Source organism: Salmo trutta, chromosome 21 (genome assembly GCF_901001165.1).
Source record: "Salmo trutta chromosome 21, fSalTru1.1, whole genome shotgun sequence".
Classification (NCBI taxonomy): domain Eukaryota; kingdom Metazoa; phylum Chordata; class Actinopteri; order Salmoniformes; family Salmonidae; genus Salmo; species Salmo trutta.
This window is the reverse complement of record NC_042977.1, coordinates 21,204,511-21,217,284: the sequence shown is the minus strand read 5'-3', so window position 1 is coordinate 21,217,284 and position 12,774 is coordinate 21,204,511. Positions and strand designations below refer to the sequence as shown.

Genomic DNA, 12,774 nt, shown 5'->3' with positions numbered 1-12,774 from the left:
GAGAGAGACAGAGAGAGAGACAGAGAGAGAGGGACAGAGAGAGAGACAGAGAGAGAGAGAGAGAGAGACATGAGAGAGAGAGAGACAGATGAGAGAGAGACAGAGAGAGAGACAGAGAGAGAGACAGAGAGAGAGACAGAGAGAGAGACAGAGAGAGAGACAGAGAGAGGAGAGAGAGACAGAGAGAGAGACAGAGAGAGAGAGAGAGAGGAGAGAGAGAGAGAGAGACAGGAGAGAGAGACAGAGAGAGAGACAGAGAAAGGTTGTTAGACATGTTTCACAACTTAACATGTAATCAGCAGCAGCATTGCCATTGCAGAGGGAATGTTGTGTTGCAAAACATGACTTATCTGATTACTTAAACATACCATTGTCTCAACAAAATCCTGAGATGGGAGGAACAAAAGACAACACAACCAGTGTCTTTCTAATGGACAAAATTCTGTCCAACACAAAACATCTGGGAGGGGGATGTCTTTAAGAAAAAAAATAAGACCAATTACAATTGGTGGTGTGTCTGGTTGATGATTCGTTTAAACAGACGCAATCATTTGAAGTGCTCCGAGGGTCCTTGAGAATGACTACAACAGGTGCTGTGTTAATATGATTTTGCCTGGGCCAACTGATTACCATTAGCATTTAGCAACATAATTTCCCATTAAGCAGTCTCCACAACAGTACTGTTGATTTACCTTGGCATAATGTTGACAGTGGTTGATTTAAATACCAGTGTGCATCAATGAGTGATTGGGTGTGGTCTTAATGCCTCACTAGGCCCCTCCCAGTCATCCTCCCCTACAGAGTCTCTCTGTTGGTTGGTGCCACTACAGAGTCAAGCTGTTTGTCATCTGTCCCGTCTGCCTCATCAGGGTACATAGCTGACGTTCATGTCCCTGTAAACTGAGCCTGTACAACAACTACCCTCTGTTCACACTGGGCCTATACACCAAGACACTGCTGTCAACTTAGTTGTAATTAACAAAAACAATTAGGGTCCATGTTGGATCTAGTAATAAAGGTGGAGTGAGTGAGAACCCATCGCAGTGGGCCTGGGCAGAGCGAGCTCAACATTACTCTCCATTCAATCACTAAACACACATTTTCAGTCACCTACTCAGTGGAGATGGACTGGGAGCCAGTGCTCTGTGGTACACAACACATGTACAGCTGTAGCTACCGTACCTGGGATTGTTCTTGCCTCTGGCTTTTGTCCCAAATAACACCTTATTCCCTACATAGTAAACTACCTTTGACCAGGGCCCATATGGCTCTGGTCAAAATAAGTTAACTATATAGGGAATAGGGTGTCATCTGGGACGCAGACCTTAACTGCTGTTTGAGACTAAACTGGCCAATATTTTACAGTAGAACAGACGTTAAGCATAACCTGCATTCAACCACAATTAAATACATTGTGTACAAATGGCGCTAAGAGAACTGACTGTAATTGTGTGACCGACATAATGGTGGGAAGCTGTGTGCTAGCTTAAAACGCTCAACATCAATATCTTATCATGTAGAATGACAAATCGATCAATATTGAGAATCGTCACAGCACTGCACGCTGCTGTATGCACTGCAGCTGCACAAACGCCAGACAATGACAACACACTGTAGAATACAGTAAGCTAACCCTCATACTAACATGTTATCAAAAGCTGGAACAGCAGGAGGCTTTTTCACATTATACAGTAGGGGGAGCGTCCTAAAAGGCACCCGATTCCATACATAGGGTTCCGGTCAAAAGTAGTGCACTATAAAAGGAAATAGGGCTCAGTTTGAGATGCAACCTAGAGCTCTCGCCCTATCTCTGCCACAGGCGCTCACACCAATTCAGACCAGTTCCCTTTGAGTCTTGCATCACATTGCGCATTATTACATAATCCAGTCAGTGAATCACAAACAGCCTGCTTCTTCTTTGTCTTCATCATGAAGAGCATCTCATCTGACTGACTCACTGCCGCTGTGTGTGTGTGTCTGATCTGCTGCCGTCTGCCCTTTCAGGCAGCAGTCTGTATTTCTACACAGACAGGCACAAAAAAGTAGGTAGGCACACACACACACACACACACACACACAAACAGGCATCCTGCCCTTTCAGCACATCTCTCCCCCAGACGCCTTCCAAGCACAGACACACATCTCACTGAGTCATCAGGAACCCACAACGCATCTCTCAGCTAACTAAAATACACACACACACACACAAAGAAAATACTGTAAAGGATGGTGCTATGAAGAACGTAGGTCATTGTATCATATGGGAATGTGTGTGCTTACAATGAAGGGCAAGTCACTCAGTAGCAGAAAATAAAGCCTTACCCTGCTCTTTTATTTGACGAATCTGCTTCACAGTTTCTTTCAAGATTGCACATTTGTCAGGCTTGACATTGAAGTTGTCAATGTCGTTGATGTTTGCAAAGATCAACTCAGCCAGTTCTTCAATGTATTTGTTTTCATGCTCCCGGGTGGGCTTTTCCGTGCTCCGCTTGGGGCTGTGGAGACAGAGGTACAGGTGAGATGACGAGGCAGGGAGGGCAGGGGGCACACGGATTAGGAAAAAACGCTCTCACAGCAATACATGTGGCGTCTTTCTATCAAAGCTTAAGCAAGCAACATAGATAGCCAATACACGTACTTAAGATTAGCCGACGGCCCGCCCCCCCAAAAAACGGCACTGTATTCTGCCATTGCATGAATGGACAGGCTCTGGTCAAAAGTAGTGCACTATATAGGGAATAGGGTGCTATTTGAAACACAGACCATATGACCAGCGTATGACCTGACTGCTGAATGACCTTCTACAGTAGTTCATCTGAGAGTGATCTGTAACAGGGTTTCCTTTAGGAAAATGTGGCGCCGGACATTTGACCGGCAGCATTTTAATTTGCCGGACATTTAAGAAATTTACCAGACCCATATGCATTGGTTGCATAACCTGATTAAGACGTCCACTCACGGTTCTCAGAATGACAGAAATCACATTTAGTTTATGATCATCCATCTTAACTGAACATGCAACTCGGATGCAAAGGCGAGCATCATTCTTACAGAATTCCCATGAGCAATTTGAAGATAGTAGAATAATACGTGGCACATCCATAAGGCTTGGGGAAGCTAAGCTTTCCCTAAAGTAAATGTAATTAAAATTGACAAAATGATATAGCGTAATTAGCTTACGCCGGTCTATAAAGAAATAAATAAAATCATGCAAAATAGGTTACTGCACCAGAAAGTATGATTTGTCCACAGAGGACCATTAAAAGAAAAGTCAGTCTACAGTCAGAAGGGCCTGCAATTTGGGCAGAGTGTGAGGCAAATACCAAATAGATGATTGTTGAGTTGCGACTTTCAATGAAAAGCAGAGAGAACCAGCAAGGTATATGGCAATATAAAGTGGGAATACAAATGGCTATTAATGTAATGAAGACTCATCTGTCTAGTTACCAAAATTCTTAATTGAGTGAAAAGTAGCCATCTTATTGGGCCAGTGGAGAACGTCGGCCATACATTGGGCCAGTGGAGAACTTCGGCCATACATTGGGCCAGTGGAGAACGTCGGCCATACATTGGGCCAGTGGAGAACGTCGGCCATACATTGGGCCAGTGCCAAGTTTTAGAAAATAATTTCCTCCTCCAGGTTAGATGGACGTCATAATGTATTTGTGTCTCCACTTTCGGAGGCTGATTATATGGATCAGACAACGTCATTTTTATTTATTTGTCAGTGTCAGCAGAGTAGGCTACCCTGTAATTTTTGTCATATTAAAAAAAGGCTGCAGTCGTATAAAGTGTTGTAGAATTGCATGAAATGTGTTTATAAAAAGGACATTTTCCTGTGCAAAGAAAATGTAGGCCATCTGATATAGCCTAGGCCTACTCTAAGCCACTGCACGCTGCATTAAACAGTCTTTTTTGCATACATTGATTGAGTTCTATTATTAGCCTACATTAGGACTATCCAATCTAATCATCACATTAGGTCTGCAAATGTGAGGATGCATGGAATGCTTTATTATAAAAGGTGCATTTTTGTGAATAGTATCTACCCTTGAAACCCCTGCGCCGCCTATGTTACAACTGCCCACATTTACTTATTCTCAGCCAACAAGAGGAGTAACGAATAGCAAAATCACTAGCCTATGTCAATCTTCTATCCCCCATAGTAGAAAGGTTCACTTATTCTATTGGTCAGCTTGTAGATTCCAAATTCACACAACCGGTAGGGCAGATCAGAACATGTAGCATAAAATGGTGATAAACTTATTTCTTTACATTATAAGTGCAGCAATGTGCACAAGGTAGTAGGCTACGCGCGAATGTTAGTTCCATAATGCAATTAGTGGGAAAACACCATCATGAGTGGGTTCATGTGACAGATGAAAATATCAGTTAAAATTGTAGAAAGAGTAGAGATCTAAAGATGCAACCACTAGCATGGGTTGATAATATGACTGTGTTGAGATGCCGGGCCTGCGTTCACACATATATTGGAGAGGAATCTGTAACTGTAAGGGAGTGTCCCAAATGGCACCACAATCCCTATAAAGTGTACTTAATTTTGAACAGGGCCCTTAAAGCCCTGTTCAAAAGTAGTGCACTATAAGATGGAAAAGGGTGCAATTTGGGCCACATGCTTATATTGTGTGTATTTGACAGCTGATCTTACCTGGGCCCCAGGAGGTCTGGGCCACATTCTTTTCGCTTCAGGGACTCTCCCCTGGCAGCAGGGTCAGGGGTGTTCTCCCCCGCACTACTCATCTTCAGCAAATATCACCAACTACAGGGAGAGAAAGAAGACACCATTAAGCTCAAGGCTGACGAAGATCTTCAGATCGAAACACAACAACCGCTGGAGCATTCAACAGTGTACAGGTATCTACCTTTATTTCAGGAGTACATTTTCTACCCTAGCACCTGCAAGTAATTGGATGGTCGTACATTATGTATGAAACAAGACGCGGTTTAGGACAATGAGAAATGGAAGGGAAAGTCTTGACCAACGAGAGGAGACAGATGGGTGTTGATCAAGACTCACTGTCTCTCACCTAGAGTGGCTTGCGAAAGTATTCACCCCCTTGGCATTTTTCCTATTTTGTTGCCTTACAACCTGGAATTAAAATGTATTTTTGGGGGGGTTTGTGTCATTTGATTTACACAACATGCCTACCACTTTGAAGATGCAAAATATTTTTTCGTGAATCAAACAAGAAATAAGACAAAAAACAGAAAACTTGAGCAGCATAACTATTCACCCCCCCAAAGTCAATACTTGCAGAGACACCTTTTGCAGCAATTACAGCTCCAAGTCTTTTGGGGTAGGTCTCTATAAGCTTGGCACATCTAGCCACTGGGATTTGCCACTGGGAGCAAACTGCTCCAGCTCCTTCAAGTTGGATGGGTTCCCTGGGGTACAGCAATCTTTAGGTCATACCACAGATTCTCAATTGGATTGAGGTCTGATCTTTGACTAGGCCATTCCAAGACATTTAAATGTTTCCCCTTAAACCACCCGAGTGTTGCTTTAGCAGTATGCTTACGGTCATTGTCCTGCTGGAAGGTGAACCTCTGTCCCAGTCTCTAATCTCTGGAAGACTGAAACCGGTTTCCCTCAAGGATTTCCATGTATTTAGCACCATCCATAAATCCTTCAATTCTGACCAGTTTCCCAGTCCCTGCCGATAAAAAAACATCCCGAGCATGATGCTGCCACCACCATGCTTCACTGTGGGGATGGCATTCTCAGGGTTATGACAGGTGTTGGGTTTGCACCAGACATAGCGTTTTCCTTGATGGACAAAAAGATACATTTTAGTCTCATCTGACCAGAGTACCTTCTTCCACATGTTTGGGGAGTCTCTCACATGCCTTTTGGCGAACCCCAAATGTGTTTGCTTATTTTTCTTTAAGCAATGGCTTTTTTCTGGCCACTCTTCTGTAAAGCCCAGCTCTGTGGAGTGTACGGCTTAAAAGTGGTCCTATGGACAGATGCTCCACAGCGGAGATTGGAGTTTTACAGCTCCTTCAGTGTTATCTTTGGCCCCTTTCCATTTTTTAAATAATGGATTTAATGGTGCTCCATAGGATGTTCAACATTTCTGATAAAAAATTTTTATTACCCAAATCTGTACTTCTCCACAACTTTGTCCCTGACCTGTTTGGAGAGCTCCTTGGTCATCATGGTGACACTTGCTTGGCGGTGCCACTGGCTTAATGGTGTTGCAGACTCTTGGGCTTTTCAGAACAGATCGATAGATCTCTCTACACACACACACACAGAGATCACGTGACACTTAAATAAAATCCATCTGTGCGCAATCTAACTAATTATGTTAAGGTAATTGGTTGCACCAGATCTTATTTTAGGGGCTTCATAGCAAAGGGGGTGAATACATATGCACGCACCACTTTTCCGTTTATTTTTTGTTGTTGTTGTTTTTAGAAACAAGTACATTTTTTAATTTCACCTCACCATTTGACAATTTTGTGTATGTCCATTACATGAAATCCAAATAAAAATCTATTTAAAATTACAGGTTGTAATGTTACAAAATAGGAAAAAACACCAAGGGGCATGAATACTTTTGCAAGGCACTGTATCTAGTACATGTCATCCCAGTCAGCCACGTTGTGTGGGAAGCCTAACTGTAAAAAGTGTCAAAATGTTTACCTCATTATAAGGCAATCCCATCAAATCCAGGCTGAGGGAGGAAGACCGAGAGTGTATGGCTGCCTTGTGTTTCTGCTCTGTTTGCAGTTAGAGGCGAGAGTACCCCCCCACTAGTCTGTCCAAGACTCTTCACCAGTCAATGCTATTGGTTTGTCAATACAGAAGTAACAGCGCCTCTTAAAGGGTGTAGACACAGGCCAGACCGAACGACACAGGAAATGGCACCCTATTCCCTTCATAGTGCACTGCTTTTGACCAGTACCCATAGGACTGGTTATGGTCAACGTAGTGCATTGTAAAGCAAATAGGGTTCCATTTGGGACACAACCCCTTTGTAGTCCAAACAGAGCTCCTTCCTTACCCTGCCTGGTTTGCGCGGACTGCTACTAGGCTGACATTCAGCTCCTGCATTGACTGATGCTTCAATAGTAAGAGATCTGTCAACAACAAGGGGCTGTGAACTCAAACACAGAGAGGATGATCACAACTGACCTGCATGGACAGACTGCTGGCCTCATTCAAAAATCACACCACTTTTCCCCGAATGACTGCGGTAAGCAATAAGAATTACAGATCTGACTAACACAATTTCCTTATAGAGACGTACAGAACTGTTTCATCATGACTCATGAAAATACACATCTACAGTGACCTGCATCTAATTCCCATATATCCTAAAAAAAACAATGCAATAAAAAATAATGAATGAACACACATCCAAAATAAACCGTAGTATTAGTCAAGGTCTCATTACATATACAGCCAGCCTGGCCAGCTAGCCTAGCGCGTCTCTAGGGCGTGTCAGCTAGCCTAGCGCGTCTCTAGGGCGTGTCAGCTAGCCTAGCGCGTCTCTAGGGCGTGTCAGCTAGCCTAGCGCGTCTCTAGGGCGTGTCAGCTAGCCTAGCGCGTCTCTAGGGCGTGTCAGCTAGCCTAGCGCGTCTCTAGGGCGTGTCAGCTAGCCTAGCGCGTCTCTAGGGCGTGTCAGCTAGCCTAGCGCGTCTCTAGGGTGTGTCAGCTAGCCTAGCGCGTCTCTAGGGCGCGTCAGATAGCCTAGCGTTGAGCTGATCTGAGCTGCTGGTGGAATAGCAGACTAGTGTACTGAGAGCCCAGGCAGGCCAGCACATCACCTGACCATTACATAACACACAGCCTGGACCTGCCACTGAGCAGATAGAGCGCCAGCTGGGGCAAATCTCCCTGCTCATCTAAATGAATAATCAGCCCAGAGATCCCTGCTGGAGACTACACTGGCACTATTAGATCAGGAGGAGGAGGACAGGGGGGAGGTATCAGCGGCAGCAGGGAGGAAGACAAGTCTCAGTCTACTTCTCATTTATGCATGCTTACCAAATTTATACAGGAATTAATTGTTCGGGCTTCTCACTTGCTCAGTTAAATTAGAGGGGGTGGTAATCAAAGCTCTCAAGAAATGAAACCGATCATACAAGCATCTTGAGATGCTGTGATTAGGGCTGTGGCGGTCATGAAATTTTGTCAGCCAGTTATTGTCATGTAACAAAACTTAACTGAATAATACAGAAAATATATTTTTCTGTTATGAGTGAGTACCCATATGAAGTGGCTATGAGGTAAAAGTGATCATTTGAACCAGGTCCTATATGCTAGATTTAGAGCTATTTGGCAACTTTAGTTGTGAATGATAAACATTTGAATGTCTTATAAATCAAAACATAATGGGCTGCATGATGTGACTAAAGGATATTGATGATTTGAGAAAGTAGCAACAACAACAAAAAAGCTTGTGCTCTGATCCTTGCCTCGGGCTGCACACGCTATTCTCTCATCAAGTGATCATACTTTCACCAATCAGACTAAACTGAGAATAATCTGTCTTTACTAATATGAAAAACTAGTTTCGATTTGGAAATGGTCCATTATCAAATGGGTAGGAACACAGGCAGGTGGGAAAAAAAGACTATGCATTTGAAAAGCGAATGGAGGCGGTGCACTTTCCAGCTTGTCTGTTTTGTTGGCTACTTCGGTTTGATAGCAGAGCAGGTGATATTCCGCCCAAACTCTGTATGCCATGGGCTCTCCAACCTTGTTCCTGCAGCTACACGGTGCTTAAATTTGGAAAACCAAGTGAAATCTGGTCAGGAACATCGATAGTAACATGTTTTCGCAACAGAACATATTTCACTAAAATGTTGACAGTCCATCTGCGTGCTCGAGAAAGGGATAACGGAGAGAGAGGATGGAAACGCATGGTGGTGAGATATTCTATATAGCGAAAAAGGTAGTGTCACCCAATTAATTATAGAAACATTTTTTTTAAATTCACTCTTACTACGCTATTCAAATCAAATTCACTAATTGTAGTGGAACTGTAAGCCGCCCTGCACAATCAATGAACCAACAGCATCGCCTAGGGCTATACGTTCTCTCCCAGACTCGTGGATAGACATGTTGCCGTAGCATAATGGTAACCAGTCCATCCAGTATGCATAATAATACAGTCCACACTCAAAGGCTAGACCAATAAAAGCACCAAAGACATCTTAAATCAGTTTGGTTTCATGCTTTTCTGCCATGCGTAATATGCAGTAGGCTATGTATTGTATAATGGCACAATCATTTGAATTCATAAGCCTATGCTCTAATATGCATGAGTGTTTTGAATGAATCATCACCTGTCCATTTAATTGTGTTAGGCTTTAAAAACATCCACCACAACCATGTTCTACACGGTTTCAACCTGCTTCTTCAAAGTGATCATCACAGTGACTTTTAAAATACGATAGGCCTAGTGTTTGATGCGATTTCCGATTGCATTTATGTCAGAGTGGTTAGAGGGACAATACAGCCCTGAGTACCAACCATTAGGAGCTGATGGTTATTGTTGGGTACTACCAAAGCAGGTCCAGAGTGCATAAAAGGAGATTACAGTGACTCAACGATACACGTGGGATTTTACTGCGGTTATGACTACTGATGTGGCGGTAATATGGTCACCGCAACAGCCCTAGTTGTGATTATGTCAATTAATGTCCATGTTAAACCATGCATGCAGGGAAACATATTTCCTTGATGACAAGGCATTTTCACTGTAAAGCGTCAACTGATTGTGTATGTACATACCTAAAAGCTGTACTGTATGCATTAGTGAACATTGCCACGTCCCATAGAGATGTCTATACCACTTTCCATTAAGGTTTATTTTTATTCTTTTTTTTTAACAAGGAAAAGCCAATTGAGGCAGTCTCCTTTGCAAGGAAGACCTGGCCAAGAAATGTAAGCATACAATCAGGACAACAACAATTCTCCTGAACAAAGTTTTGTGCCCGAGTTTTAAACTCATTGAGGGGCACTGACACATCCAGTTCAAGCATACATTACAGACAATTCCACACTTCTGAGAAAAGTAGCATGACACGGAGTTCAGTCAGAGCAGGTGTTTGGGACAACGTAATATAGCCGTGCCATTTGGGATACAGGCCCTGTCATTAATTGTTCTGTGTTCCAATAATTGCTGCGTGTTCCTCTTCAGCCACCGTAGTTGAGATGTCCTAAAATGTCCTAACAGATATAGTGAGTGGACTGACTGGCAACGCATTTGGGATTTCAGTAAAATGAACTACTCCTGATGAAGAGACAACAGACGAGACTGAAGGTAGTGGTAATACAATACCAGAGGCATGGTCAAACTTGACTCTTACATTTTTCTATACTAAAGTCGCTTTTCTGCCAACTTTACCATAAATCGGCAACTTTTTTTAACACCTTTTCCTTATATCTGAAAGGCATTGGCATTGTATCAAAGTCAAACCTGGAATTTACGCCTAATGACCTAGTTATCATTTCGGTAAAGTTCTGCATACGGCTTAGTATGAAACGTAGCCGCAATAACGGAGGCGGCACTGGCACGCACTACGCTCTTAAAAACACTTGATGGTTGCTCGGCAGCGCCAGTTAACCATCCTCCTGCCAGTTCTAAACTTTGCGAGGCATGTCATTACTCCCATCTCTTCACATAGCCCACCATTAAGCAGGCACTGTTTTCTTACCCACAACTGGATGGATCCAGAAATAATTAAATGTAGGAATAAAGATCACTGAATGAAGAAAATATTGTAGTAAAGTAAGCTAATGCAACTGAAGGCATGTAACAAATTGTTGCTTAATGAAACTACCAAAGTCATCCAATCATTGTAATACATTTTAAGCAATAGCCTACCCGCTTGTGGTCAACTAGATCATTTCAGCACCGTTTTGATTGGGACAGTGCCATCGCACTGCTTTGAGACAAGCGTGGCGACTCGTCTTGATAAATACATTTTCAGATATTTGTTTTCACTGAATCTCCGTTTGGATATTGGTTAGGCTACAACTAGGCTGTGGAAATGTTAGCTAAGTTGAGTGCTGCTCGTGATCATCTTGTCTAGTTGGCTCATTTATTAGAACATTTGTGACCCGTTTCAGGAAACTAGGCATATGTCGCGCTTCATTACTTCACAGGAGAGCCATTTGAACATAAACGTGTTTTTTGGCAGAAATGCCTTCTGGAACATGTGAACTTTCATGCGGCTTAATAACAAACGTGTATGCCATCTGTAAATACAAATAAAATGGTTAAAATTACAAGCCTGGTTTAGCCACTGAAAAAGCCAGCAACCTTCCCGCTGGCCATGATTGGCTGAGATAATAAATTGGCTGGACATGCCGAGAGATTCTTTCGGATTGGTCTGCCATGTAGCACGCTTCTGTCTATTTGAGCTGGTCAGTATGTGTAGGTAATCCTTTCTAACGCAGGTTTTTTTATATATATTTTTTAAAGATATCACGCAGAAGAACTGCATAAGGATTGCTCTCCGCTGTCTGGAGGACATAGTTTTGAAAATCTGTGGAATTAGAGTATGATAGCTAAGGGAGACGGAGAAAACACCTGTCGCCTGATTACATCTTCAAACTAAAGGTAACCATGACAGAGGGCGGGTAAAATAGTTAGGGCGAGTAAAATAGTCAGAGTGAGCTGTTGTCTAATGTGTCTGGAAGTAGCTAGCAAGCTAGCCAATGTTAGCCAGTTAGCTTGGGTGCTGTTAGGACAGAACGCTCTGATCAACCTTACTCCTCGGCCAGAGCGTCCAGTGTGCGCTCTGAACGCTCCAAGAGCGAATTTACTTATGGACAATCTGACAACGCTCTGAGATTACGAGCACACTCTGGCACTCCAGATTACATTTACGAACACACCCGTAGTATAAACCAGCCTTTAGTCTTGAAATCTTTGGTTGTTTAGTACATGGCCTCACATGCGAATCCTTAAAGAGATGGGTGGGGATAAAGCTTAAAAAGGGTGTGAACGAAAGCAGAATTACTTTCCCATTCCTCAACTGTAGTGTATGATATAGCATATTCTAGCTCTGAGTCTCTACTTTTATCCAATGTAAAAACACAACTTGAAATTTTGCTACATAAGACCGAATCGAGCCGGTTGGTCACATTTTGTCAGCATGTTAGGCTATCAGGTTAATAAGTTAATTATTTTGCTCTTCACACAGTCGCTTAGTAGCCTAGACCTACTCCCTACCAAAAGCCTGTGACTTCACGGACGTGTCTCAATCAATGTGATTTAAACTGAATCTCCGTCTGTATAGGCCATTTGGTTCATTGGTTTCTGGCTGGGCCAATAAGTGGAGGTGTTACAGCTCATCAATTCGTTTGCTCATCGATCACTGATCAGAAACATTTTGGATGCTATAATGTAGCCCAAATCAAGTGTAGGCCTATTATTTTGCTCGTTCGCGTATAGGCAACTCCAAAAGCCCACAGAGGTTGTGAAATAAGAACACAAGACTCACATGCTTTAGAAAATAGGATTGCTATTATTGTCTATCGGTATTATGATGAGGATACTCAATGTAAGACCCAACTCCTGCACCTTAAAGTGGAGTGAGGGAAGGGAAAGAGATGGAGCATAAAAGCCGGGGCTTTGGCTCTGTTTCAAAATAACCCTTTTTTTATATGACAGCAGTTCCACACATTCCCGTGACAAGTTGTGTGGGAAAAATATATATTATTCTGTTATATTCTTACTACAAATTATATATATATGTGTTGACTGATTGAGTTAGGTGTCGTGTCTG

At 42.8% G+C, this 12,774-nt stretch overlaps 1 protein-coding gene across 1 annotated transcript in view; it reads right to left on the bottom strand.

Moving 5' to 3' along the window:
- Window positions 1-1,678: 1,678 nt before the first annotated feature.
- The window catches only part of LOC115156916 (nuclear receptor coactivator 2-like), a 36,829-nt gene continuing 25,733 nt past the window's right edge, over window positions 1,679-12,774 (bottom strand). Inside the window, exons 2-3 of the mRNA XM_029704738.1 lie at window positions 4,670-4,780; window positions 1,679-2,495 (exon numbers count right to left, since the gene is read on the bottom strand). Of these exons, the coding sequence (XP_029560598.1) occupies window positions 2,294-2,495; window positions 4,670-4,761 (294 nt within the window). The 5' untranslated portion in view covers window positions 4,762-4,780 and the 3' untranslated portion in view covers window positions 1,679-2,293. The remainder of the gene's footprint in view (window positions 2,496-4,669; window positions 4,781-12,774) is intronic.